Source organism: Callospermophilus lateralis, chromosome 15 (assembly GCF_048772815.1).
Source record: "Callospermophilus lateralis isolate mCalLat2 chromosome 15, mCalLat2.hap1, whole genome shotgun sequence".
Taxonomy (NCBI): domain Eukaryota; kingdom Metazoa; phylum Chordata; class Mammalia; order Rodentia; family Sciuridae; genus Callospermophilus; species Callospermophilus lateralis.
In genome coordinates, this window is record NC_135319.1 from 85,194,821 (window position 1) to 85,222,204 (window position 27,384).

The following is a 27,384-nucleotide window of genomic DNA, read 5'->3' on the forward strand; positions in this document are numbered from 1 at the left end:
AAAGCTCAAAAGCTCCATAGCAGCATTAATCTGAGTGAAACACCAGCTCAAGAAATGATAAGACCATTGGCATGCTGCTGCATCCTCCAGCACCTCTCAAGTACACACGCAGGATCTACTCCAAGGGTTTCTTCAGGTTCCATCTTAATGGGAAGAATATACAATATGCCAAAAAAAAAAAAAATGAAAAAGAAAGAAAGATGCCCTTACTGCCTTAAGACGCTCTCTCTGATGGCACTGAAAAGAGTGCCTGAGTCTGCAAAACACAGACCCTTCTAGATTCTGGCTATAGCTCACAGAGTGAAGTCCATTCACTGCCAACAACTGTGTCTTCACACACCCCCTCACAGTAGTCTCCAGCCAGGATAGTGATGACACACACAAAAGCTTGTGACTCCTCCTGGTTGCCTTAGAAATCAACTCAAGGCATTCTTGAGGGTCAACAGTAAGCGGCTGAGAGTCTGAAGAGGGCCGGAAACTTTAGAGGCTAGAAACCAGTACTTGCAGAACAGAAAGTGAGAGATTAGAGCACTGGGGAGCAGTTCAGGGGAGCAGGGGCTGAGCGAGGGAAGAGCAAAGATGCTGTATGTGAAGCTGGCAGTTGATAGGGAGATGGCCAAAGCCAAAGACTTCAGAGAAAATCATCACAAGGATGTAAGAACAGTGCAAGCGACCAATGGGGCTTTGAAGAGAGGTCACAGTGGGGGACTATCAAAGGAGCAAAGAGCAGTGCAGGCCTCACTCTCCCAGCCTCCGGTGATGACAGACTCGGAGTGGTTTGGTCTAAGTGCAGAAGATCAGTAGGTATCATTTTCCTTCCATTTTGGGTACAGGCAAGAAAATGTTCTTCCTGGAAACAATGTAGCACAAGGACAAATAGTGTAGCACAAGGACACAAGGAGTCATGCAGGACACATCAAAGAACAAACAGTGTAGCACAAGGACATAAGGAGGCAGGACACATCATACTTCTGAAATTAATACGGGCCCATTAAGAAGTCACCCTCTCATGGCCTCCATGAAATAGGGGATGATGATTACCTACTTAATAGGTTGTTTAGTAGATTAAATAAAATGATCCACCTGAGTTGTAGTACAATGCCCCATATATAGTAAACTCAAGAAATGTTGCTATGGAAACAACATAAATTCTTAGAGAATCTGAAATCAGACATCTGTGTCTATCTTTTTAAGAAATTAGCTTTATTTAATAAATACGCTGTTAGTTTCTTCCAGTTCTGTTATAAAATCCTTTCTTCTATTGCTAAGATAAGCTAAATAAACAACATTTATAATCTAGGTTGCTAAATATAGAATTTATTTGCTTACTAAACAGGTTGAGAGATCTCTAGGATGCCTAAATGTGACTGTACTGGTCTTAAAGGGCAAATTTCTCTGCTATATTTTTCTGGAAAAAAAAATTTTTTAAGCAAAAAACCTTGTTATATATTGGGGGTGGGCCACTGGTTATTGAACCCAGGGGTTACCCTTTTTATTTTTTGAGAAGGGTCTCACTAAATTGCTGAGGCTTGCCTTGAACTTGTGATCCTTCTGCCTCAGCCTCCCAAGTTGCTGGGATTATAGGCATGCGCCACTGCACCTGTTTTATCTACTTAAAAGGTAAACTCTGACCATAATCATGAAACATGTTCTAGTAGATAACTTATTAGAAATTATTTCTGATAACATTACACATAACTTTATTTAAATTTAAAATGAAAACTTTTCTCATCAAAGCTAAGTTTTTTGTTCTACTCATGATATACAAAAACTGTTTTGTGGTATTTGAAATAGCAACTTGGTCTTCCCTCTCAAGGGTTAAAATAAAGGTGCTTCAGACAGTTGCAATCTCAGACTCAATATGACTCTGTTTATACTTTTATCACAGTGTATTCCTTCCTTGCTTTAGGGAAAGAAGTTAAACATACATCTGCGTGCAGTGGTACTCACCTGTAATCCTAGCAACTCAAGAGGCTAAAGCTAGAGGATTCAGAGTTCCAGATCAGCTTCAGCATATTAGCAAGACCCTGTCTCAAAATTCAAACAAATAATAAAGAGGGCTAGGAATGTAGCTCAGTGGTAAAAGTGCCCCTGGGTTCAGTCCCCACTACCTCAAAGGGAAAAAAAAAAAAAGAGTCCTACCCTTTAGGACAGAGAAATGCCTTCTATTACATATGGAAAGTAGGTTTCAAATCATTCCCTAATGCTGTTCATTCCAGAGCATGTTCCCCATACCTTCCCACAAATCCTGGTATAATTTCTTTTTGATCTTCTAGATTGGCCTGGGCTAAAAATATTCAAGATCCTCGGATTGCAGTGGGTTCCCATTCCCCACTAGAAAAGAGGATTAAGGTGAGGAAACACATTTTCCTTGAACTTTGGATTCAATAATAGGACACCACAAAGTTTAGCCTAGAGGCAAAAAGAAAAGGAAAAAAAGGCCTATTTCAAGGCAAAGTGCGTTGCCTGCTTAGTTTGGCATTTGATTCTTTGAGTTCTAGTGGGGCAATGAACAAAATAAATGCCACTCATGTCTTCATGGCACTTAGTCTAGTGAGGAACATTGACATTAAGCAATCAGTAATCACTGATTGTGATTGTCACAAAAGAATTGGGTCTTCTCTGGTGAGCATACAGAAGGTCTGAGGAGTTGACATATAAACCAAAATCTAAAAACTGTAGATGCAAGTACTCTGGTCAGAGTTGCTCATATATATGTTTAGGATGAGATGAAGGAAGTGAAAATACTCACATGGAACAGAATCCAGTGTGGCTAGAGTAGAGTGAATAAATAGTGAGCTGAGAAAGTTGTCTGGAGAGGAGGGCCTCAGGCACCAGGTCATAGATACCATACTAGAATCTGGGATCTTCTCTGAAAACCAACAGAGCCCTACCCCAGGGTTTTATGCCAGAGTGACAGAATTATGTAACAAAAAGATCACTCTGGCTGCATTAATCAGTCTGGTGGGCATGGGGACAGAGGAAATAAGTGTAGATTTGGAAAAAAAAACTCGGCATATACTCGAGGGTGAAGTCATCAGGGTTGAAATGAAACATTGATGAGAGGGGTATTTTCAAATTAAATATGATTAAGGTGAAAACTGAGGGAAGAAGCAAATGGAGATGTCTGTCCAGGACACAGTGACTAGGTAGGTCTGAAGTTGAGAGCCGATGCAGGCCAGTGCCTGCCTGTGTGGCTTGCCCCTCATTCACCCTTATTCTCACTCCTGGCACATGGTATGTCACCTTGTTGAATGAAACATCCCTATCCAAGGAAGCCTAAGTGTGACCATGCTGTATCTCAAGTTACCGTTTCCTCTGCTATATTTAACAGACCAGCAAGGCAGACAGAGGAGGAATGGCTATAAGGTAGGAAGACAATCAGGATATTCAGTCACTTGGGGATACTCAGCAAATGGCTAAGATGGTCGAGGATTTCAGGATAACCTTCCTTAGTCACATGTCCTTGGCAGCTTGAAAGGCAGAAGAAAGTGAAAAGTCTCACAGTTAAACACTGTTGAGAGGTCAATTATGATAGGAACAGAAATGAGCCCACTAAATTTTCTATTTGGAGACCAATCGTGACCTCAACAAGAACAGTCTGAGAAGCACTAGGGGATGGAAACTCAGTGGAAATAATCTGAGGAGAAAACATGAGGTCAGTAATTGGAAGGGATTATAGGTGACTAATCCACAGTATACTATAGAAGGGTGAACAAAAGTGGGGATAAATACCAGAGAGGGCAGGGTGCATTGGTTCACGCCTATAATCTGAGCGGCTCCGGGGGCTGATACAGGAGAATCACTCAAAGCCAGCCTCACTCAGCAAGGGCAAGGTGCTAAGCAATTCAGTGAGACCTTGTCTCTAAATAAATACAAAAATAGGGCTGGGGATGGGGCTCAGTGGTCCAGTGCCCCTGAGTTCAATCCCTGGTACAAAAAAAAAAAATAACGCAGAGAGGGAAATACAGTAAAGGAAGGCTTCCATTTTTGTTTAAAGATGATATACTGAAGCATATTTTTATCCAGTAAAAAGGAGATTTTAATGATATAGGAAAGGAAATTTGGTAATTGCAAAATTGTAATTCTTAAAGTTCAAAAAGCACAGGTAGAAGAATGGTCTTTTGATAGGCAAGGGGTAATGTTTCCACTGTTGAGGCAGGAAGGCAGTCTAGGGCGGTCATGATTTGGCAGTGGGAAGAGGAGGATGCTCCTGGGTGACTGCTTCCATTCTCTCAAGGAAATCTAAGGCAGAGTCCTCAACGAGGGAATACTGCAGGAGGGGAGGGGAGTATAGGAGGTTTGATGATGAAAACATAAACCACGCATGGGTAAGGACCCTAACTGGAGCACGGTATTGGTGTGCCAGGCAGGGTAGTAGCCTGCTTGAGATCTGTAGTATGGAACTAGAATAAGAGACTTCTGACTTAAAAAGTCTAATTACTCCCTTTGACAAGAGTTTAGGTGGCATCCATTCTTCAGGAGTGAAAAAACTGTTAGCCCAAGAGTTTCAGCAGGAGAATGAAGCACTTGCTAAACTTAAGGCCACATCTTTTGACTTCCGGTTTGCTAAAGCAGAGGAATACTACTACCAACGATATCAAGAAATGATGATGGAAGAAGTATGGGACTACAAAATAGTTCCAAAGTGGGAAATTATGAAAACAGAGGAGGAGGAGAGATCACAAAGTGAAAAGTCAGAAGATGCGAATGTGTGGGATTATCTAGTGTCTGAAAGAGAGCTAAATCACATAGAGAAACACATATACCGAGCCGAACGAGCGAGGGGCCTCAGAGACCAAAAGTATCAACTACTCCCTCAGAAACTTCCAAGTGAAATGCTTTTCCCAAAAATATTAACACTGGAGGATGAAAAGAATGAAGATATCCAGAAAACACATAAAACTAAAACCAGAAAGCACAAGGTAGCATGGGCAAATCAGATGAAGGAACATAAAGATCGAATGATTAGAGGGAGAGAACTCTCAGAGCAAAGAAATGATCAAAGAGAACCTTGGAAGCTCTCCAGTCAAACTTCTCCTCTCCTAAAACCTCAAGTGGAAAAGGAGGAGAGAGTGTTTGAAAGGGTCACAGCTTATCCTATCTTCCAGCCTTACCAGAAATCATGCATAGAAGTTAGTATCCTGAGGGAAAAATCGAAAGAAGATAAAATTCAAAAACCACTCCAAAGGGAGTTCTTGAGTTTGCCACCTTTTCTGAGAAGTCAACTAAAAAAGAATAAAGTTTAAATTATTTTTTGATTACTGCATTTTTACATATTTTATAGCAATTATTGAAGTAAAATTGTAGAAAGTAGACAAATGAAAAAGCAACTCACCATGCATACTTGAAAATTATGGTTCTATATGTATGATTCCATTTACGTGAAATGTCCAGAAAAGGCAAATTTGTAGGCAGAAAGTAGGGTAGTGGTTGGTTAGAGCTAAGGGATAAGAAAGTTAAATGAGTTAGGGAAAGTGATGGTTGATTGGGTACAGGGTTTCAGAGGACAAAAGGAGGTTCTAAAATAGATTATGGCAATGGTTGCACAACCCATAATTTTAAAACACTGAATTGTTCTCTTTTTTTTTTTTTTTAGGGAGAGAGGGAGGGGGGGGAGAGAGAGAGAGAGAGAGAGAGAGAATTTTAATATTTATTTTTTATTTATCGGCGTACACAACATCTTTGTTTGTATGTGGTGCTGAGGATCGAACCCAGGCCGCATGCATGCCAGGCGAGCACGCTACCGCTTGAGCCACATCCCCAGCCCCCTGAATTGTTCTCTTTAAGTGGATGAATTGTATGGCATGTGAATTGTATCTAAATAAAGATGCTTAACAAGAAAAGAAAGAAAGAAATGCTGGAGTTTAAAGAACAGGAAGTGAGCCTGGAAATATAGACAAAGGGTCAGATCCTGCAAGGCTTTTTTTTTTTTTTTTTTTTTTTTGCTAAAGAAAATAATATATTTAATCAATGGAAAGTGAAATGCTTTTTACATTGACCATATAGCATCACAGATGTGAAAAGACACAGTACAGATAAAACAGCAGATTAAGAGGATGCACATTGCAGAGTTCTGTTATGCAACTAAGAACAGGTTCAAAATCAAAATGAACATCAAAAGTAAAAGGACATAACAGTTTGAAAGATGATATCAGACACATAGAACTTTCTTCTACTCATAAGATCTATACATTTCTTTGGAAACAGTAGCATGACCCCTCTAACTACCAGCAACTGGCATATAAAAGCTAAAGAGTCCAACAGTGACATTATCCACAACATTGCTGTTGCTGGGAACAGTGGTCCAGCCTGGCTTTCCAGAGGACTTAACGGTCCCTGGTGTGTAAACCCTGGGCTCAGTCATATGAAATTGCTGGCATTTGACCATTTTTAACCTGATATAACAACCTCTCCATATGGAGCAACCTATTTATTGACTTGACCAGCTAACTAATGATCCACAGGCATAACGACCTAGGATTTTCAATGGGAGGGAACTGGAAAAGGAGAGACTCTGCCATGAAGAGAGAATAAGAATAAAACAAAGATCACAATAGTTTGTGAATATGGCAGTGAATTTCCTTTATTCAAAGACAATCATGACAAATTAATTAACTATCAAAAGCTACATTTTACTAAAAACAATCTGTCTTTAAAAATGTTTAATCATACAATATATACAATACATGCTGCTTCCCATTTCAGATTTCACTATCCATTTGAGTCCTAAAAGGGAGGAAAAAGAGCTGGTAAACAGTTTATAAATGATAAACCGAAAGTTTATGAACTATACATAAGTGAAATATAACAACTAGCCCCTCTTAGAAAATAGGTCCCAGGTTAATATCTGTTCACCTCTTTCCTTCAAAAATACTTTGACAGCAAATATTAGAATGAAAGAAGCTCAATTAATTGAAGTACATATTAAGAGGTTATATTAAGTACTAAACAATCTCATTTTAATTCTCAAAAGCATAGAAAATTGAAGCTAGGGAAAAAAACACTAATTATCTAATTCAAAAACTCCTCAATTTTCTAGAGACGTACAGATGACGAAAATACAGTTGAGATGAAGTGACTTGCCTACAGGTTTAAAGTAGGGCAGAGCCAGCAGATTCTAGTTCTGCTTCCTACCCACAGCTGTTTACAGTATAGAATCCCAGATCACTTCTAAGATTTCTATCTAGAAATCTTCCCCCTCATAAAATGAAGGATTACTTCATCGCATAATTCAGGTTTCAGAAATGTCCATTTACTAACAACATTCTACAGTAACTCTGTCCTAATCCTCCTTTTCTTCCTTGTACCTAATGGGACAGTGAACAACACTGAGGGGCGGGGGGATTAAGAATTTTCTAACATCAGTTTATTAGGGGAAAAAAAGCCACAGCAAGAACAAACTTTCCTGTGCTTGTAGCTGCAAACCAATACCAAGGTAAGCAGCCCAGAGAAGGGGACTTCCACCCCACATTCTGCCTCTACCTTTCTCACCAGTTACTCAGTTCCAGGATGAGGCACTAGAGGGAAGCAAAACCCAAATTTCACTGGCACGGGGAGAAAGTATGGCTTGGATTGCCAAATAAACTATGGGAAAACCACGCAGCTGTCCCGCGGAACATGTTACCTTCAATTGGCATCAAGCACTCAGCCTCTGCCTGCTCTGACCCGAAGCAATCACAGGCTCAGCAATCTCGAAGGTCTTCACAATCTCCTGGCAGGGAAGAAAGAAGTTCTGGGCAGTGGGTTCACGGGAAGTGAGTCAGAGTCAGAAACAGGCACAACATGCAGAGCTTTACCTCCCAGTCTCGATAACTCAAAGCTATAATTCCTTGATTCCTAATTTGGGTGTTTTGGTCAATTCCCTCACTTTCTTCATTAATATTAACAGGTTCTGTTTGAAAGACAAAAGTTTTCAAAAGTTATCAAATCAGAATAGGTAATCTGAATAGCAACTGATGAATAACAGAAACGAAACCTTTAGTAAAAAATACTTAGTCCATATTATTAGGATTCCATACATTATTAAATTGCTATAGTAGTGTTAACAGTAGCAAGTAATCCCATTTGCCTCCATTTTAAAAACTTATTTCAAACATTAGAAAACTTACACATATCTATGTACCAACCAAATACTAAGCCCTTGTGAATCCAAAATGAAATTAAGAACGTTTAAAGTAACAAGTTCAATGAAAGGACTTGACTCTCTATTAGAGAACATAGAAGGACATGAGTAATAGAAAATGTGAAGTAAGAATGAAAGAGCCACAGAAACTTAGGGGAGGAGGAGAAGCTGGCACTCGCAGAAAAGTGGTAAGAAGAAGGAAACTACAAAAATGACAATTACAAACTTCCTAAATTAAATTTAAGGGAAACTTTATTCATTTGTTAATCTTTAGCAGATGTTCAACCAATGACAGGTGAATCTATCAAAGTTTTATATCCGTGGCCATGTTTTCCAGTTATAGCTAGACAGTGTTCAACATGGCAAAAATTTATTATGTACAATGAAAACTCATTTACACTTTATAAAATACATTTCATCAACTCTAATGGCAAATATATTTTCTCTAAAACTAACTTTTCCAAACATAAAATCTTTACCTATTATTGGCAGTCGGTCCTGGTCAAGTCTTATTCTTGCAAAACCATCCTAAAACAAAAATATGATTTTAGGAGAAGACCAAAATTTATATTAAAACCTGTAACAATTGGATGAAAACAAATTATTCAATTAGAAAAAAATCTATGTCTCAGATAATCAAAATACATACCAACAATAATGAGATGATATGGACAGACTTCTCAAACATCTTTCTTTACAATAGGGTATCACTCAGGTTTCTTATCAGCTCTTTTACCAGACATAGTCTCCATCCTGAGAATCTCTTAAGGAAAACTCTGTCTTATCTCCTTAACCAATTTATGCATATTTTATTATAGATATTTTAATTTTTGTTATGCACGATTCCATCATTGAGACTACTAGCAAAATATGCCTTTGTTATTTCTGAAGAAAATAAATACAAGCTTTTGTCTAAGGTTAAAATCAAATTCATCTTACAGGTATAGCAGTGTAACCTAAAACTATAAGTCAGTCTGAAGCAAACAGTACATTCAGGAGTTTTTTAAGACCTATGTGAATAATTTCAGGGTTAAAACTGGGGCTGGAGTTGAATCTCCCAGTAGAGAGCTTGCCTTATACCTGTGAGGCACTAGATTCAATTCCTAGCACCACATATAAATAAGCAAATAAAATAAAGGTCCATCGGCAACTAAAAAAATATTTTTAAAATAAATAAATAAAAGAATTATAAGACTACTGTACAGATCTCCCACATATCCTTTACCCATAATCATCAATTGTTAACATTTACTTAATCACTAATTTGTCATATTTACTTTATCACCATCTCTATTATATATTAGTATTATGTATGAATGATTTGAGAATGATAGCCAGCCCTATTCCCCACATTCTTCAGTATTTCTTGAGAATAAGGTCATTCTCTTATAAAACACATTAATTAAACTCAGGAAATTTACCTTACCTTTATCCAATCTATAGTTCAATATCCAAACTTTGACAATTCTTTCTCTAAACACAGGTTGAGTATTCCTTATCCAAAATGCATAGAACCAGAAGTGTTTCAGAATTCAGATATTTCCAGATTTGGAATATTTGTATATTATAATTAAATATCTTGGGAACAGAACTCAAGCCTAAACATGAAATTCATTTATGTTTCATATATATCTTACACACAAATCCTGAGATAATTTTATATGATTCCTTCAATGTACCTACAACCCATCACATGAGGTCAGTGCTGGAATTTTCCACTTGTGCCATTATGTCAGCACTCAAAATTTTTCTTATTTTAGAGCATTTTGAATTTTCAAATTAAGGATTTTCAACCTGCAATTTCTAAAATGTGAAAGTAAGCACACAAATTTTTAACTAGCTTCTTCTATCTAACATACCAAATAATATTTTGCTATAACAGGTCTAATCTATACATACTTTGCAAGCTCCCATCTATAGCTTCTATTATGTCTCCTTCCCTCCTCCCCCCAATTCTGGGAATTAAGGCCAGAGGTGCCCAACCACTAGGGGACATCCCTGGACTTTTTCATTTCCTCTTTTCAGACCGTCTTGCTAAGTTGACAACGCTGGCCTCAAACTTGTGATCCTCCTGCCTCTGCTTCCCAAGTGTGCACCACTGTGCTTGGCTTACCTATCCTTTTTTTTTTTTTTTTTTTTTTTTTAAATAAGTCACTTCTATTTATTTTTTTTATATTTATTTATTTTTTTTTTAGTTTTTGGCTAACCCAACATCTTTGTTTGTATGTGGTGCTGAGGATCGAACCCGGGCCGCACGCATGCCAGGTGAGCGTGCTACGGCTTGAGCCACATCCCCAGCCCCTTACCTATCCTTTTAAAAGCATATAAAAGCAATTAGATAAATCTTACCCGTATGATGAAGGAAACATGAAAGATGTTTTCCACTGTACGGGGGAAAGAATGTGGATCAACCACAAAGTCAAAAAATGACATTGGAGTATCAGCTATAAGAGAAAGAAAAAATTCCTCAGAATAGAAAAAATGAATTTTACTTACCAATAAGACCCACACTTTCTATTTTTAGCCAGAGACAAAGGAAAGAGCGCTACACTTGCTGTGGGAGTACAAGTAAACAACTCTTCAAGAGGTCAGTTGGGCTTATGTATTAAAAACAAGTATGACCACTGACCTGGCAACCCTCCCCTAAAAAGCCATCCTACAGAAATAGCAGCACAAGTGCACAGTTACATACACAACTTTTCACTTCAGCAGTTAATGTAATAGTAAAATGTAATAAACAACTTATGCATTAATAGAGCTCTACTGAATAGTTATGACAAAGCCACAAGGTGGGAATCACTGAAAAGAATAAGGGAGATCTGTGTGTACTGACAGGAAAGAACGTCCAGATTGCAGAAGGATGCATATATTGTGATCAGCTTTGAAAAAACAAAAAACTACATGCATTTTTATGACTAACATAAACAGAAAATAACATGAAAATAAGCATATCATATTTTACAAATGGCTACCTCTGAGAAACGAGAAGAGGCAATAGAGGTGCTTGGTTTTTCCCTTTTCCCACTTTTATGGCACAGTTGTAATACCCTTGCCTTTCATTTTTTGTTTTTGTTTTTTATGTTATGCAGCATTGAACCCAGAGCCATATCCCCTGTCCTTTTTATTTGAGACAGGATCTCACTAAGTCATCAAGGTTGGCCTTGATCTTGGAATAATCCTGCCTCAGCCTCCTGAGCTGCTGGGATTACAGGCACGCACCACCACCCCCAGCTAAAATACCCACCCGGCTTTTTGTTTTTTGGTAGCGGGGATTGAGCCCAGGGACACTCAACCACAGAGCCATTTCCCCAGCCCTTTTTTAATATCTTATTTAGAGACAGGGTCTCACTGAGTTGTTAGAGCCTTGCTAAATTGCTGAGACTGGCTTTGAACTTGCAATCCTCCTGCCTTAGCCTCTAAGTCACTGGGATTACAGGCGTGTGGCCACTGCACCCATTTAAAATACCTCATCTTTTAAAGATAAAAATAAATTACTTCAACAACATTCTCACAGGGGGTTTTCTAAAGGAAGAAATACATACAACAAGAAAAAGTCAAAGTGATTCAAAAGATTATATACAACTGAAAACGCCTTTTAAATAAAAATAGCCTTGTTGAAAGTGACATGTGTTGATAAATACTAATTGTTCCATTTTTCATTTGGTGTCATACTTACGGTCTTCTCGAAAATATGTTTGCAACAATCCCAAGATTCTTTCCACTTCTTTTTCTGTTGCTTCTTGATGAGATTCTTCCATTCTTTTCAACTAGAAAAAGACAAAAGGCATTATCAAATTCAGTGACCTCCTCGCCAGCTAACAATCTTCTCTTCTCCTATACACCTAAACGCTTTAAAATTTTTTTTGAGGATTGCCAGTTTTTATTCCTGCCTTAAATTTTTTAGTTACAATATTTTTCTAGTTTTAGCAACATTTTTCTATTAATATATTAGTAGAAAAGTAACATTACCAAATCTGCAATTTTCAGGTTGAACATAAAACAGTAAAATACAAACAGAACAGTTTTGAACAGTAGTTTTCAAGTGGAAGCAGTTTTTCCAAAAAAATGTTTTTGGATTTCACAATGGTGCTGGAGGTGATACTGGCAGCTACTAGATAAAGGCCAGGGATGCTGCTAAACATCCTACAACGTCCAGGACACTGACATTTCCTTCCGCACAACAAAGAATTATCCAGCACTGAGGTAAAGAAACCCTGGTTCAGAAGAACTGATCAAAACTGGCCAATCTCTTAAAATATTTAACAACTCAAATAAAATGATAAACGGTAAAAGCAGACTCCGATCCCTAACATTTAGAAAACATGACCTATTGTAGGTACATTATATTAATGACTAGTTTAACTTAAGGTGGTTATAAAAGCAACATTTGAAAAAACAAACCTGAGCAGGCATTGCTCTCTGCTCTTCTATCATATGATGTTTTCTTGGACGATCGATTCGTGGCTTTGGCACAGGGAGCTCTCCTTGTATTGAACCCAACCTAATGAAAAATATGCTTTCATGTCTTTTTCTGTTTGTTTTTTAAACAAACTAATTTCCTAACTAAAAGTAGTCAGCATGGTATAATCAAATTCAGACCAGGCATCAGTGTTAAATGAGCTGATGTGAGACCAAGACTCTCAATAAGGTTGTGACATCCTCTGCACTCCCTTTGTATTTCTAAAAGGGCTCCTAGGAACTTGCTCAACCACACATCTCAAGCACATGCACGGTGCTCTGAACCATAGGCCAGTGAGTGGCTATGAAGTCTTCCCAGCAAGCCTGCTGTCTGTCTGTCAGAGCCAACTTCTGAGATCAGGGAAAGATGAACAAATGACAAGGGGAACAAAACCCCTCCAATGGGGTCACAAGTCTGATCTAGCAGTGCCAGGGCAGAGGTTCAGAGCCTGTGATACAGAAAACACCGTAAGGAAAAATGGTCACGGAAAGGCCACGGGATTCTTTTCCTTTTGAGAGAGAACTTGAGGTACAGTAATAGATGTATCAGATAGAGATCCAGGCCCCAAGTAGTCAGACCCCTGAGATCACTCTTGCAGAGATGAAAGTGTATGTTATAGATGAACAGACATTTATTTACTCACAAGGGTCCATTTCAACATAATGTGGTAGAGTCTACAGTGCTGCTTAGTAAGTTCCTCAAGTGCTATAAGAAAGTATGGGCAGAGATTTCTACCCAAACATAGGAGTAATCTGGCTGGGAAATCTGACCCTATACTGGTAACCCCTCTGAAGAAGTTCCCACAGAAAGCTTCCAGGTTGGAGCCTGTGGGATAAGTAAACCTTGCTAGGTGGAAAAGGTGGGGGAAAGGACATCAGAGGCCAAGGGCACAGCAAGTACAAGGACACAGAGTTGTAAGCACTTCTTTGTGGCTAGAAGCTGTGCTAGTTGATGAGATTAAGTTTAGGGCTTCATCTTTAGATGCTAGAATTTATGACAACTTGGTACTCAACAGCAAAAAAAAAAAATCAAAGATTCAGAATTTATTCTATAATATACACAATAGCTATGGGCACCAGAGTTACCTAACACTTGTTACAAACAAATGCCTGGCCTTGGACCATGACCAACTACAGTCCATATCTCCAAAGCCTTCTAACTGAGACACTACCAATCTCAGGAGATTTCAAGGCAAATGTCTAGGAACTAACACACTTTAGGAAGGACTGAGACGACTCAGAAGTTTACTCTAGAGAAAGTACCTACAGGGAACAGGCCCACTGGGCTTAAGGGCTGTTTAAAAAAAAAAAAAAAAATCCACCATGGGCTGTTCTTGGTTTCTCCACAGGTCGGAGCTACAGGTGGAAGCCCATTTCATTTGAATTTTTTTTTTTTTTTTTAATTTTCTTAAGGTTGTAACTAAAACACAAACTGGGCAGTTTATATGAGAATGACTCAAGTAGTAGCCAAATATAGGTCAGCAATCACCCAATAGGATACTCTTAATAGTGGTCCTTGACACACACTGCTAGAATCTCAAGATACCCTGGGTAAACCCAGAGAGCATCAGTGGGAGAATCACTCATCCTCCTACATGATAAGGATTTGAGAGAGGATAAAATGAAACCAAATATGCTACAGACCCAAAGTCCCCTGAGCTAGAAAGCAAACACACCAGGAGAGAGCCTTAGCGAGGAGACTGTGTCCTGTGGCCTTTCCTGGTAAAGTAGGATGAGAGATCCTTAAGGTTCCTTCTCTACTAAGAGTCTATGGACTTTGAAGTCAAAGTTCAGAAAGTCTCCAAACAATGGCATTGTGACTATCACCTCTACAATACCAAATAATCTTTGTGCCTACAATAAAAAACAATTTAAGGTTTACAAGTGGCTGGTCTGTTGGATTTTTAAAATAATCTTACAGAAAGTGGAATGTATGGGTTTTATTAAAGGTGTTTTCTGCTGTTTTGCCTGATATTTTCCAGGAGTCATAGACTATGAATTCAAAATCAGAACTATCTTCATCACGGATGAGTTCTTCAGCTTCTAGCGGATTTACACCCATATGTGTCAGCTACAAAAACGAAGGAAAACAAAAAGCCCCAGTTAAGCCACAAGCAGTCATTCCCCACAGTAATCTGCACAACCCTAAGAAGCAGAGGCAAGCCTGTCTCCAGCATCTCAACATGCTGACGCAATTTCTTATGGTAAAAACAGTGTTATATATAAAACCTACTCAAAGGTACCATTTTTTTGGCAGAAAATATCCCTCAATATACTCAGAACTTCTGGGTGAGAAATGCCATGATTTAAACCAGTAGTTCTCCACCAGGATGATTCTGCCTCCAGGGGACTTTGGGCAATAGTTAAGTATTTTTGGTTATCATAGCCCATGTGCTATTGCATCTACTGGGTAGAAGACAGGAGGCCGCCCAGCGTCCTACAATACACAGTACAGCCCCCAAAACAAAGGCTCACCCAGCCCCAAACGCCAAGCTGAGAGAGCCTGCTGCAGCCCATGGCAGGCTAGGGTTCAGAATGCTAAAAGAACTGGGCCCCCTGGGGAGTCTTGTACCACAACTAGTTGTCAGCAAGCTGTACTAGCATAAATATCTCAAATCACATCCCAAATCAAAAACTCCACAACACAAAGGGAGGTTCCTGGATTTCAGATTTTAATATTTTGCCAGTTTCTTAGAGCTCGTTATCCAGCTAGAACCTCAGTAAACACAGAGAGCAGCAGTGAGAGAACTGCTCATGGTCCTGGGAAGAGCTGGCAGAAGTCAATTCTGTCGTCTCAAAGTTTCTTACAGAAAATGTATTAACTTTTATGAGAGAACACTTTTATTGCATTATGCTGTAAAATGTCTAGGCATTATGAAAATAAAATTATCATACGTAAACAAGAATCACAAAGCCCTTGAGGAGCTTCATCTTATTAAAGGCAACCAAACTTTAAAGCAAAGAAGGACCACGAGAGCCTTTCACAGTGGCCTGGTCAGTGCTCCTCCATTCTCCTGCATCCCAGTCCAACCCTACCCATGTGGGAGGGTGTTTCAATTGTCGTCTGGACAGATCTACCAGTTTTTTTCCATACAGTGTCTGTGTTTGATCTTGTACTTGGGAAGGCTTTCCCCAACCAGAGTCCAGACAAATATTAATTTAAGGTTTTATATTTACTGCCTTAAAATTTCTGGTTTAATTATGACATGACATTTAAGGTACAAAATTTAATCTGAATTCTTAAAAAATAATTTTAAAAATATCCAATATATGGTCACATTATTCAGCTATACATTAGCGTGCCTTTTCCTAGAGGCATTATATTTTAAACACACACACAAAAAAGGGTTTTTTTAAGGAAAAAAGAACATTTTAAGGTTTTGAAAACTACAAGCTGGAAATAATTGACTTGCCTCAAACCTTTACAAAATTGTCACTGTATCTAGTTGGATCTCACAATACTAAATCATTTTAATAATCACTTAACATAAACACCCAGTCAGAAATTTTATATTCATACTAATGTGCATCTATACAGAGGCTCTGACTCAGAGTACAAAAAAACAAAACAAAGAGCAAGATACAAGGTTAATCTCAGTGTACTTTTTTCAGTAAATCCATGAAAAAAGTCTTAAAATTTCAGGTAGCAAGTATTTAAATTTGTTAAGAGGCAAAGAAAAATGGGTAAAGTAAAACAAACAAACAAAAAAATGTAGTCATATTTGTATGATTCTAAAGTATTCTCAAAGACAGACCAAAATATGCCTCTTCACCAGACCAAACATCTCCAGCTGAGCTCTGGCCCCTGCAGTGAGAGCCCAGCCCAGGACAAGGGCCCCAGGTTCTGGAGAGTGATCTAGACAATGATGAAGTGACTGAGGAAATGGCCATAAATGGATAACTTCGCACCCAGAGCCTCAGAACACTGAGATATTTTCAAACTGTTCTAAGTTCCTACTCCAGATTCCACCACATAGGGTCTGCTTTCATCTGTTTAATTTGGCAAGATCTCTTTAGAGGATTCTGAGACCAGAAAAAGAAAAAAAGGAAAATGAAGTGAAAACCAATTTTAGATTCATATAAGCCAAACAGGTAATTATATGACAAAAACACATTAAAATTTGATAGCTTTGAACTTACTAGAGTTTCAACATATCTTAACATATCAAACGAGTTCAGATCAGAGCGCAGCTGCTTTGCTTTCTCTTTGCCCAAATCTGAAGCCAGAACAAGAAACTGGGCATCTAGGACTGCTTCTCTTGCTCGGGACACTATTGAGGAAAGAAGGAAAATATACACATTACTGACAGATATCCCCCAAATTTTCAACTACTTACTAAAATATCCCACAGAGGTTAAAAAAAAAAAAAATTTTTTTTAAAAACTCAAAAAGCTGAAAATGGTTCTATCTTCTAAAACTGGTTCCCCTGCCCACCTCACCAAAATCTCAATCCAAACTGACCAATCTTCTAAAGGTCTGCTTTCCATCTAGTTCATGCTCCAGGTAACTGAACCACAATCTCTTAACAACCCCAGTTTAACAAAAATCTCTGTCATGTCTAACACTCACTTTTTCCTTTGACTCAAATCACTATTCTCACCTGTGCTGATATAAGTCGTGTGTCCACTACGTGGAGGGGAGACATGAAGTTTGGGGAGATGAGGATTCAAATGGAGGAAACAGCCAGGCTGGGGGGGCTGGGCTTAACACACCCTGTGGGTGACAGGGAGCATGAAAAAGCAGTTTGGGAATGCCTGCAAAGGAGCTGAGAAGAGACGATTTCAGCCAAGTTCAAATACAGAAATGCTGGTGCCCAGCTTGCTTCTCAAGGCCACTTCATTTGAAGCACTGCTTTCCTGAACAATCCTCACAAAAACAGCAAAGACGTGGCTGGAGAACCTGTTGACTGCAGTTTTTGTTCTTATCCATCATTTTTGTTCTCAGAGGAAAGGTTTTTAATCATTTCAGGAGTCACTGCAGAAGTGACAGTGAGAAGGAGCAAAGCAGAGGCAGATGCTGTTCCTGGGTAGATCATTCCTGGGCTCTATCTGCCTCACCCACCAGCCCCCTGCACACCGCAAGAAAAGCGCAAATATCATGTCACGGACGCCTGCTCAGTCTCTAAAGACTTAAAACAGAGGCATCACATCCACGCATGTATAGAAAATGAAATTCTATTTCTAGGGCGACTTCTAGGGTCCAGTTGAGAGAATAATTTTGCCTTAAATTTCTGCTTTAAATATTGGAAATAACTCAGGGAGGAAAGGACATGTGGATAGCTGCACAGCAAATATCAAGGGAGTCAATGAATCAGGGATAGCAGTGAGGAGACTGGGCCAGGCTGGGGAGGGAGATGAGCTAGAGGTGGAAGAGGGATTCATCCAGTTGAAAGAGGAGAACCTGGTTCCTGAAGGGTCTGATGAGACTTAACAAATGTGGCAGACAAAGAAGGGGAGTCAGTGGTACCACAGTCAGAGCAAAAGACACAACTGGAGAACATGTCAACAGGAAGTGTTAAAGGTGACAACACTGAAGCCACTATACATGCAAGGAAATGACTAGAAGTATTCCAGTCCATGAAGAAAATGAGGAATCGGGATGTCAGGGCCAGTTCTGTTGACTCTTACCCTGATTTTTGTCTACCTTCTCCCTTTGCATTCCCACAGAACTGTAGGAGGGGTCTGCGGGGAGAGTGTCTGAAGAGTGTACTGGAACTCTGTGACCCCCCATCTATCCTGTCATTGAACATAGATCACTGCTACCACAACCACTTTTGTTACTTTTCATTCTATCTTGAGATTATTTTTTTAAAGCTCCCAGTCCAGTTCAGTGCTCTAAATTCCCCTCTCCTCCTTGGAGGTCAACAGGTGCACTAGCAAACATGGCCACCTCCACTGGGTTATAAAAGGACCAACAGCTGGGCAAAAAGAGACTAGGAAGGGAACAGGAAAAGAAATAGGACATCAGGGGCTAGCTCCTTTCTTTAATTCACCCATTCAACAAATGTGATTCACATGTAAAGCTCTCAAATTGGGAACAGGCAACAGAACCATGAGGAGGAGCTTGTTAAAACAGACTGTGGGATCCAGCCCCAGAATGTCACCTGGATCCCTTGGTATATGCTTAGCAAGTGCACAATGGAAATAGTGTTGTTGCTATACCGAAAAAGGTTCCAATGCAATCCACCATCACAAATGTGGGAACTGCATAATGAGAAAAATGTGGCTCTTATATAAAACTAATTAAATGATCATAAAACTTATAAGAACATATATAAAACAATGAATTACCTCCATTAAACAGAGTGTTGGCCTCTTCAAGAACTTCTGTTAATTTGTCGCTGGCGTTCAGAATATCCTCCCGGTTTTCTATTTAAGAAAGCACAAACTTTGGTCAATATGCTCTTGGTAAACTCGAAGTAGTAGACAAAGTTATGTAGGTCACCTGAGGTGGCAAGGCCAAACCCCGTCCCTGCTCCCTAGATAATTACTTCAAAAGCCTTAACCTTTTTAACCAACATGGCAGGGAAGGAGAAAGGCGACTCGACGCTTTAAGCAGCATGAACTTGAAAAGGAAACCCTGGCTCCCTCTAACCTTAACCCCGAGGGCTGGGCTCCTGCGCAGCCTCCGAGGAGGGCTCCGTTACAGAGCGGTTCTCAAACTTTGTTAGCAACAGGGTCACCTGGCCCGCCACGCAGCAGACGCGCGGGCCCACCCAGAGTCTCAAATTAGGTGGATCGGGGTCGCGTGGGACAACGTGCATTTCTGACAGTTCTCGGGGGCGGGGGGGGGGCGCTCGCGGCGGGCCGGGCAGCCCTCGCCGAGACCCGCTGGGCGCAGCGCAGCGCAGAGGCTTCCGCGTCCTCTCCCCATGGCCGGCTGAGCTCGGGCGAGTGGCCGACCGCGCCCGGCCTCCGGCTTTTCCAGCCTGCCCATGGAGGACCCGCTGGCCCCAGCTAGCTCGGGCGGCTGCAGCGACGCGCGGCTGTGGGAGCACTTTGTAAACAGGAAGGCGCAGCCGCGCGAGGCTGCGCCTCCAGGCCTGCGCCGGCACCTGCCCGTGGCCCCTCCCCGCCCGCCCGGCGCAGGCTGGACCGCGGCCCCGGCCCGCGCCGCCCCGAGGCGCCGCCTTACGTTGGACGGAGTTGATGAGCGCCCGGTACTGATGGCGGATCTGGCGGCACAGGCCGTGGTCGGTCTCCGCCTCCAAGCTAGCCGGGTCCACCATCTCGTCCCCGGAATCCGACGGCTCTGCCTCCTCCAAGCTCGGGCGCTCCGGGGCCTCCCTGCGCTCCGGCGCGGCGCCGCGGCGGGATAACGGGGACCGCGAGCGGGAGCGAGAACGGGTGCGGTCCCGACCCCGGCCCTCGGACCGGCGGCCGCTGCTGTCTCCAGACATCGCGCCAATTCTCCGAGCAACTTCCGAACGGCGGAAGTTCGCGCCAGAAACTGAAACCCCTGCTCGGCGCGAGCGCCAGCTCCCGGCGGAACGCGGCTCCCGGGCCCGCGCGCGAGCGCACAGCGACGCCTGTGGCGGGAGGCCGGGTCTCCAGGCCGGGAGGCCGCGGGCGCCGGGTCAGCCCCTGCCGGGACCTCCGGGGGGCCTGGGTGGCGCCGACTGCACCTGGGGGCCCTGGCCGAGGCCTTCTGTTCGCTTGACATTGGTGTAACGCGATCGCACTTACTCCACCCTGCAAAGTCGTCAGAATCTTGGCTTTGTGGTCCCCTATGCCCATCCCGCTAGACCTGCCATCTTCCCAGGGTCCCTTGAGCTCTCCAGGACGCAGCTACAGCCTGGCAACAGCGTGGGCGCGCAGCTCTTGTTGGTTGAGCAAATCCCCGCGGTGCACCAGGACAGGACCAGCGCGGGGACGCGAGAAGTGGTCTGCTGCTGGCGCATCATTGTGACCAGAGCCATGGGAGGCGGGGCGGGGCGGTGAAGTGGGGTTTATGTGCAGCCTACAGTACCACTCTGAGGACACAAGAACGACCAAATTAACAGCGCCCCTGGACTTTCTCATAGTAAACTGTTTACCATCCCTCCTAACATCTGCAACATGACAGTATATTCATAGATGACTCTCAGACTAGAAGATTCCAAAAATACGTCTTAAAGGTTCAAGAAGATGGAATTACGTTGAGTACTGTTTCGAAGAATGATGTAAACATCATTCCATAGATTTGGATTGTATGGCAAATGTTTCCTTCAAGTTCCCTTTGGTGCTTAAGAACACAATTTTTTGAAGGAACAATAGTGTAAGCTGGGTTACTACACAAACCTGCAAGAATGCATTTTGTGCATCCCATGTGTTAAACAAGGTGGCACTACTTCTTGCTACCCAACTGATATGTTGATATGTTGCCCTACCCCTGCCTCTTCAGTGAACACTAAGTGGTTGCTCCCAGTAGGTGGTGGTCTTCTCATTTTCCTTTCCCAGTGACCGGTCTAGGGATGGACATGTGATTGGGACCTTGTTGGTGAGATATGAGAAGGTTCCTCATGGGGATGAAATGCAAACCTTCACTCCTTTGAGATGCAATTGTCCTACCACTATGTATTAAAAAGACTATTCTTTCTTTATTGAATTGTCTTGGCACCCTTGCTCAAAATCAATTGGTCATGGATCAATTTATAGAGTTTGAATTCTATTCCAAGAACCTGCTGCCTGGCATGTTGGCAGCCATCTGCTACTCAGGAGGTGACAAGCCTGAGGAAAGACCAGAATTCTGAGAATAGTGGAGAGGAAGGACTGATTTGGCTGAAATGCTAGATGTGCTGCCTACTCTCCATACTCTTTGGTATACAGTAAACTATAAACATCCTATGGTTTAAGACACCACTAATTGTCACTTGCAGCTCAATGTACAGTGACCAAAACAAATACTTAGAGTTCTCCCAGAGGAAATTCATTCCAAGCTCTAGATCAAAATACCTACAACATTTTCACTCAATTCAATAAGTTGTTGTTGTTGTTGTTGTTGTCATTGTCATTACTGTACTGGGAATTGAACCCAGGCCTTCAAATCTGCTAACAAGCTTTTAATGTATATGAATGGGCAAGACAAGCTACAAAACACAGCAGACCACAAAGATGGCTCAGGTGGCCTTTGCCTTCTAGATTATTACCATGGACAGATATGAAACTGATCTTAAAATTCATATGGAAATGCATAGAACCCAAAACCATCAAAATAATCTTGAGGGCTGGGGTGGCTCAACGGTAGAGCGCTCGCCTAGCACAGGCAAGGCCCTGGGTTTGATCCCCAACACCACATAAAAATAAAGATATTGTGTCCAACTACAACGAAAAAATAAATACTTAAAAAAAAATCTTGAATATGGACAAAATTAGAAGGACTTACACTTATCCAAATCAAACCTACGACAAAACTAGTAGTTGTGGTACTGGCATAAAAAAGGACATAGAGATCTTGGAATAGAATTCAAACTCTATAAATTGATCCATGACCAATTGATTTTGAGCAAGGGTGCCAAGACAATTCAATAAAGAAAGAATAGTCTTTTCAATACATGGTCGTGGGACAATTGGATATCCACAGGCAAATAATGAAGTTGTACTCTCATACCATTTGCAAAAAATAATTCAAATGAACTGGAGATAAACACAATAGCTAATATAGCAGTGTCCCCCTTCCTCAAGGGGGATACATTCCAGGCCCCCCAGTGGATGCCTGAAACCATGGCTAGACCTCCTTTTTTTTTCCATATATGAACACATACCAACTTTGTGTCTCTTCCATCTTCACTAAGCATGTGGCCATATCTTTTGCAGTTTGAGATGTGACAGCAAAACAAGTCATGTCCGGACTTGGTCCCTACGTTGCTAGCAGGGATACTACAGAGGCCAAGCCCTGGTCTCAGTGTTTCTCAGCAGGGGGCATATGACGTCTACCTACCCCCACCATGGGTCATGCTGGTGTCTGCCAGGTTGCTCCATCATAATGTAGTCATTTTCCCTTGTAATTGGTAAGTATTCTATGGGAAAATACACCAGATTTATTCCAGTATCTTCTACCTTTTTAAATCTTTACTTAGCATCTATTAATATTCGGTCACAAATTACCTTCCATTACGATGAGTCATTTCTCATACATCTATGGACACTGTGCTGCAAGTAAGAGCTTCCCAATTTACTTAGCCTCATTCAAATATTTATTCACTCACTTGATTTGTTACTTTTTAAAAATTTTGTTTGTTTTAACTAGTTATACATGACAATAGCATGCATTTATGCACTTTGGTATATCATAGATAGATAGGATATAATTTCTCATTTTTCTGAGTGTACATGTTGCAGAATCATATTGGTCATGTGGTCGCATATACACCCACAGTAATAATGTCTGTTTCATTCTACTCTCTTTCCTATCCTCACATCCCCTCCCCTCCTCTCCCATCACTTCCCTCTACCTAATCTAAGGTAATGCTATTCTTCCCTAGTTCCCCCGCCCCCCACCGCATTACTGTGAATTAGTATCCACATATTAGAGAAAACATTCGGCCTTTGGTTTTGTGGAATCAGCTTATTTCACTTATTTCACTCCAACCATTTACTGGAAAATCTCATAATTTCACTCTTCTTTAAATCTGAGTAATAGCCCATTGAGTATATATATATCCACATTTTCTTTATCCATTCATCTATTGAGGGACATGTAGGTTGGTTCAATTGTGAATTGAGCTGCTATAAACACTGATGTGGCTGCATCTCTATAGTACACTGATTTTAAGTCCTTCGGGTATAAACCAAGGAGTGGGATAGCTGGGTCAAATGGTGGTTCCATTCCCAGTTTTCCGAGAAATCTCCATACTGCTTTCCATAGTGGTTGCACCAATTTGCAGTCCCACCAGCAATGTATGAGTGTACCTTTTCACCACATCCTCACCAACATTTATTGTTGCCTGTATTCTTCTTCTGTTAAGTGTCTGTTCAGTTAGCCCATATATTGATTGGGTTAATTGTTTTTTTTGGTGTTGAGTTTTTTTTATTTCTTTTTATGTCCTAGAGATTAATGCTTTATTGGAGGTGCATGAGGTAAAGGTTTCTCCCAGTCTGCAGGCTCTCTCCTCACGTTATTAATTGTTTCCTTTGCTGAGAAGAAGCTTTTTAATTAAATCCATCCTATTTATTGATTCTTGATTTTACTTCTTGCACTTTAGGAGTCTTGTGAAGGAAGTCAGATCCTAGGCCGACATGGTAAAGATTGGGGCCTATTTTTTTCTTCTGTTAGGCACAGGGTCTCTGTTCTAGTGCCTAAGACTTTGATCCACTTTGAGTTGATTTTGTGCAGGGTGAGAGAGGTTTAATTTCATTTTGCTACATATGGATTTCCAGTTTTACCAGAACCATTTGTTGAATGGTCTATCTTTTCTGCAGTGAATATTTTTGGCACCCTTGTCTAGTATGAGATAACTGTATTTACGTGGGTTTGTCTCTGTGTCCTCTATTCTGTACCATTGGTCTACAAGTCTATTTTGGTGCCATTCCCATGCCATTTTTGTTACTATAGCCCTGTAGTATAATTTAATGTCTGGTATTGTGATGCCTCCTGCTTCACTTTTCTTGCTAAGGATTGCTTTAGCTATTCTAGGTCTCTTATTTTTCCAAATAAATTTCATGTTTGCTTTTTTGATTTCTATGAAGAATGCCACTGAGATTTTAATAGGAATTGCATTAAATCTGTATAATGATTTTGGATGGGCATTTTGACAATATTAATTCTGCCTATCCAGGAGCATGGGAGATCTTTCCAACTTCTGAGGTTTTCTTCAATTTCTTTCATTAGTGTTCTGTAGTTTTCATTTTAGAGGTCTTTCACCTCTTTTGTTAGATTGGTTCCCAGGTATTTTATTTTTTGAGGCTATTGTGAATGGGGTAGTTTTCCTAATTTCTCTTCCAGTGGATTCATCACTGATATATAGGAATGCATTTATTTATGGGTGTTGATTTTATATCCTGCTACTTGGCTGAATTCATTTATTAGTTCTAGAAGTTTTCTGGTAGAATTTTGTGGATCTTCTAGATATAGAACCATGTCATCAGCAAATAGTGATAGTTTGAGTTCTTCTTTACTTATTTGTATCACTTTAATTTCTTTCTTTTGTCTAATTGCTCTGCGTAGAGTTTCAAGGATAATGTTAAATAGAAGTGGTGAAAGAGGATATCCTTGTCCTGTTCCAGTTTTTAGTGAGAATGCTTTCAATTTTTCTCCATTTAGAATAATGCTTGCCTTGGGTTTAGCATAGATAGCTTTTACAATGTTGAAGTATGTTCCTACTATTCCTAGTTTTTCTAGTGTTTGAACATGAAGGTGTAAAATTTTGTTAAATGCTTTTTCCGCATCTATTGAGATGGTTATATGATTCTTGTTTTTAAGACTATTAATATGATGCATTACATTTATTGATTTCCGTATGTTGAACCAACCCTGCATCCCTGGGATGAATCCCACTTGATCTTGGTGCACTATCTTTTTAATATGTTTTTGATGCAATTTGCCAAGATTTTATTGAGAATTTTTGCATCTATGTTCATCAGGGATATTGGTCTGAAGTTTTCTTTCCTTTGTGTGTGTCTGGTTTTGGTATCAGGATGATATTAGCCTTATAGAATAAGTTTGGAAGGGTTCCCTCCTTTTCTATATCATGGAATACTTTGAGGAGTATTGGTGTTAATTCCTCTTTGAAAGTCTTGTAGAACTTGGCTGAGAATCCATCTGGTCCTGGGCTTTTCTTGGTTGGTAGGCTTTTGATGGCGTTTTCTATTTCCTTACTTGAAATTGATCTGTTTAAATCATGTATGACCTCCTCATTCAGTTTGGGTAGATCATATGTCTCTAGAAATTTGTAAATGTTTTTGATATTTTCAATTTCATTGGAGTATAAATTTTCAAAATAGTTTCTAATTATCTTCTGTATTTCAGATGTGTCCATTGTGATATTTCCTTTTCATCTTCTATTTTAGTAATTTGAGTTTTCTCTCTAATTTGTTTCATTAGCATGGTTAGGGGTTTATCTATTTTATTTATTTTTTTCAAAGAACCAACTTTTTGTTTTGTCAATTTTTTCATTTGTTCCTTTTGTTCTGATTTCATTAATTTCAGCTTTGATTTTAATTATTTCCTCTCTTCTACTGCATTTGGTGTTGATTTGTTCTTTTTCTAGGGCTTTGAGATGTAGTATTGGGTAACTTATTTGTTGACTTTTTATTCTTTTAATGAATGCACTCAGTGCAATAAACTTTCCTCTTAGTAGTGCCTTCATAGTGTCCCAGAGATTTTGATATGTTGTATCAGTGTTCTCATTTACCTCTAAGAATTGTTTTTATTTCATCCTTGATTTCTTCTATTATCCATTCATCATTCAATTGTGATATTAGTCTCCATTTGTTACAGTAGCTTCTATTTTTTATTTTATCATTGATTTCTAATTTTATTCCATTGTAGTTTGAGAGAATGCAGGATATTATCTCTGTTGTTGTTGTTGTTGTTTGTTTGGGTTTTTGTTTTTGTTTTTAATTTACAAAGAGTTGCTTTGTGGCATAAGATATGGTCTATTTTAGGGAAGAAGCCATGTGCTACTGAGAAGAAAGTATATTTGCTTGTTGATGGATGCAATATTCTATATAAGTCTGTTAAGTCTAAATTAATGATTGTATTATTAGTTCTATAGTTTCCTTATTAGTTCTTGTTTGGAAGATCTGTCCAGTAGTGAAAGAGGTGTGTTAAAGCACCCAGTATTATTGTATTGTGGTCTATTTGACTCTTGAAATTGAGAAGGGTCTGTTTAATGTACATAGATGCTCCATTGTTTGGGACATAAATATTTATAATTGTTATGTCCTGCTTATATATACTTCCCTTAAGAAGTATGAAATGTCCTTCTTTGTCTCTTCTGATTAACTTTGGTTTGAAGTCTACTTTATCTGAGGTGAGGATGGAGACCCCTTGCTTGTTTATGCATCCATATGAGTGATGTTTTCTCCCACCCTTTCACCTTCAGCCTGTGGATGTCTTTGCCCATGAGGTGAGTCTCTTGAAGACAGCATATTGTTGGGTCTTGCTTTTTAATCCAATCTGTCAGTCTGTCCTTTGATTGATGAGTTTAGGCTGTTAACATTCAATGTTATTATTGAGATATGATTTGAATTTCCTGTCATTTTGATTTATTTCTGGTTTTTCATTTATCTTAGTTTCTCATTTGTTTGAATGTCCCTTTAGTGTAGAACCTCCCTTTGCTGGTTTTCACTTTTTTTTTTTCCACTTTATCCTCATGGAATATTTTGTTGAGAATGCTCTGTAGTGTCGGCTTTCTAGTTGTGAATTCTTTTAATTTTTGTTTATCATGGAATGTTTTATTTCATCTTCGAATCTGAGACTTAATTTTGCTGGATATAAAATTCTTGGTTGGCATCAGTTTTCTTTCAAAGATTGAAATATATTATTCTAGGACCTCCTAGATTTTAGGGTCTGGGTTGAGAAATCAGTTGAGATCCAAATTGTTATCCCTCTATATGTAATTTGATTTTTTTTTTTCTCCAACAGCCTTTAAGATTTTATCTTTATTCTCTGTGTTAGTCATTCTCATTATAACATGTCTTGGTGTGGGTCTGCTGTAATTTTGCACATTTGGGGTTCTGTAAGCCTCTTGTATTAAAAACCTATTCTTTAGGTTTGGGAAATTTTATGCTATTATATCATTAAAAAGATTATGCATTCCTTTGGTTTGTGTTTCTGTTCCTTCATCTATTCTGTTAACTCTTAAATTTGGTCTTTTCAT

The 27,384-nt window shown here is 39.9% G+C and overlaps 2 protein-coding genes across 2 annotated transcripts; one reads left to right on the forward strand and one right to left on the reverse strand.

The window, feature by feature from the left end:
* Positions 1-579: 579 nt before the first annotated feature.
* On the forward strand, positions 580-5,249 carry LOC143637974 (uncharacterized). The gene is made up of 3 exons (XM_077105360.1): positions 580-800; positions 2,277-2,352; positions 4,458-5,249. Exons 1-3 carry the CDS (start codon positions 580-582, stop codon positions 5,247-5,249), a joined length of 1,089 nt encoding a protein of 362 aa, XP_076961475.1.
* A 1,360-nt stretch (positions 5,250-6,609) lies between these two features.
* Positions 6,610-20,059, reverse strand: Nsmce4a (NSE4A component of SMC5/6 complex). The gene is made up of 11 exons (XM_077105412.1): positions 19,719-20,059; positions 18,875-18,952; positions 16,724-16,854; positions 14,503-14,654; positions 12,527-12,626; positions 11,802-11,892; positions 10,475-10,569; positions 8,605-8,653; positions 7,800-7,894; positions 7,628-7,714; positions 6,610-6,729 (listed from the first exon to the last, which is right to left on the reverse strand). The coding sequence occupies exons 1-10, from the start codon at positions 19,981-19,983 to the stop codon at positions 7,640-7,642; spliced, it is 1,131 nt and encodes a 376-aa protein (XP_076961527.1). The 5' UTR covers positions 19,984-20,059; the 3' UTR covers positions 6,610-6,729; positions 7,628-7,639.
* Positions 20,060-27,384: the final 7,325 nt, after the last annotated feature.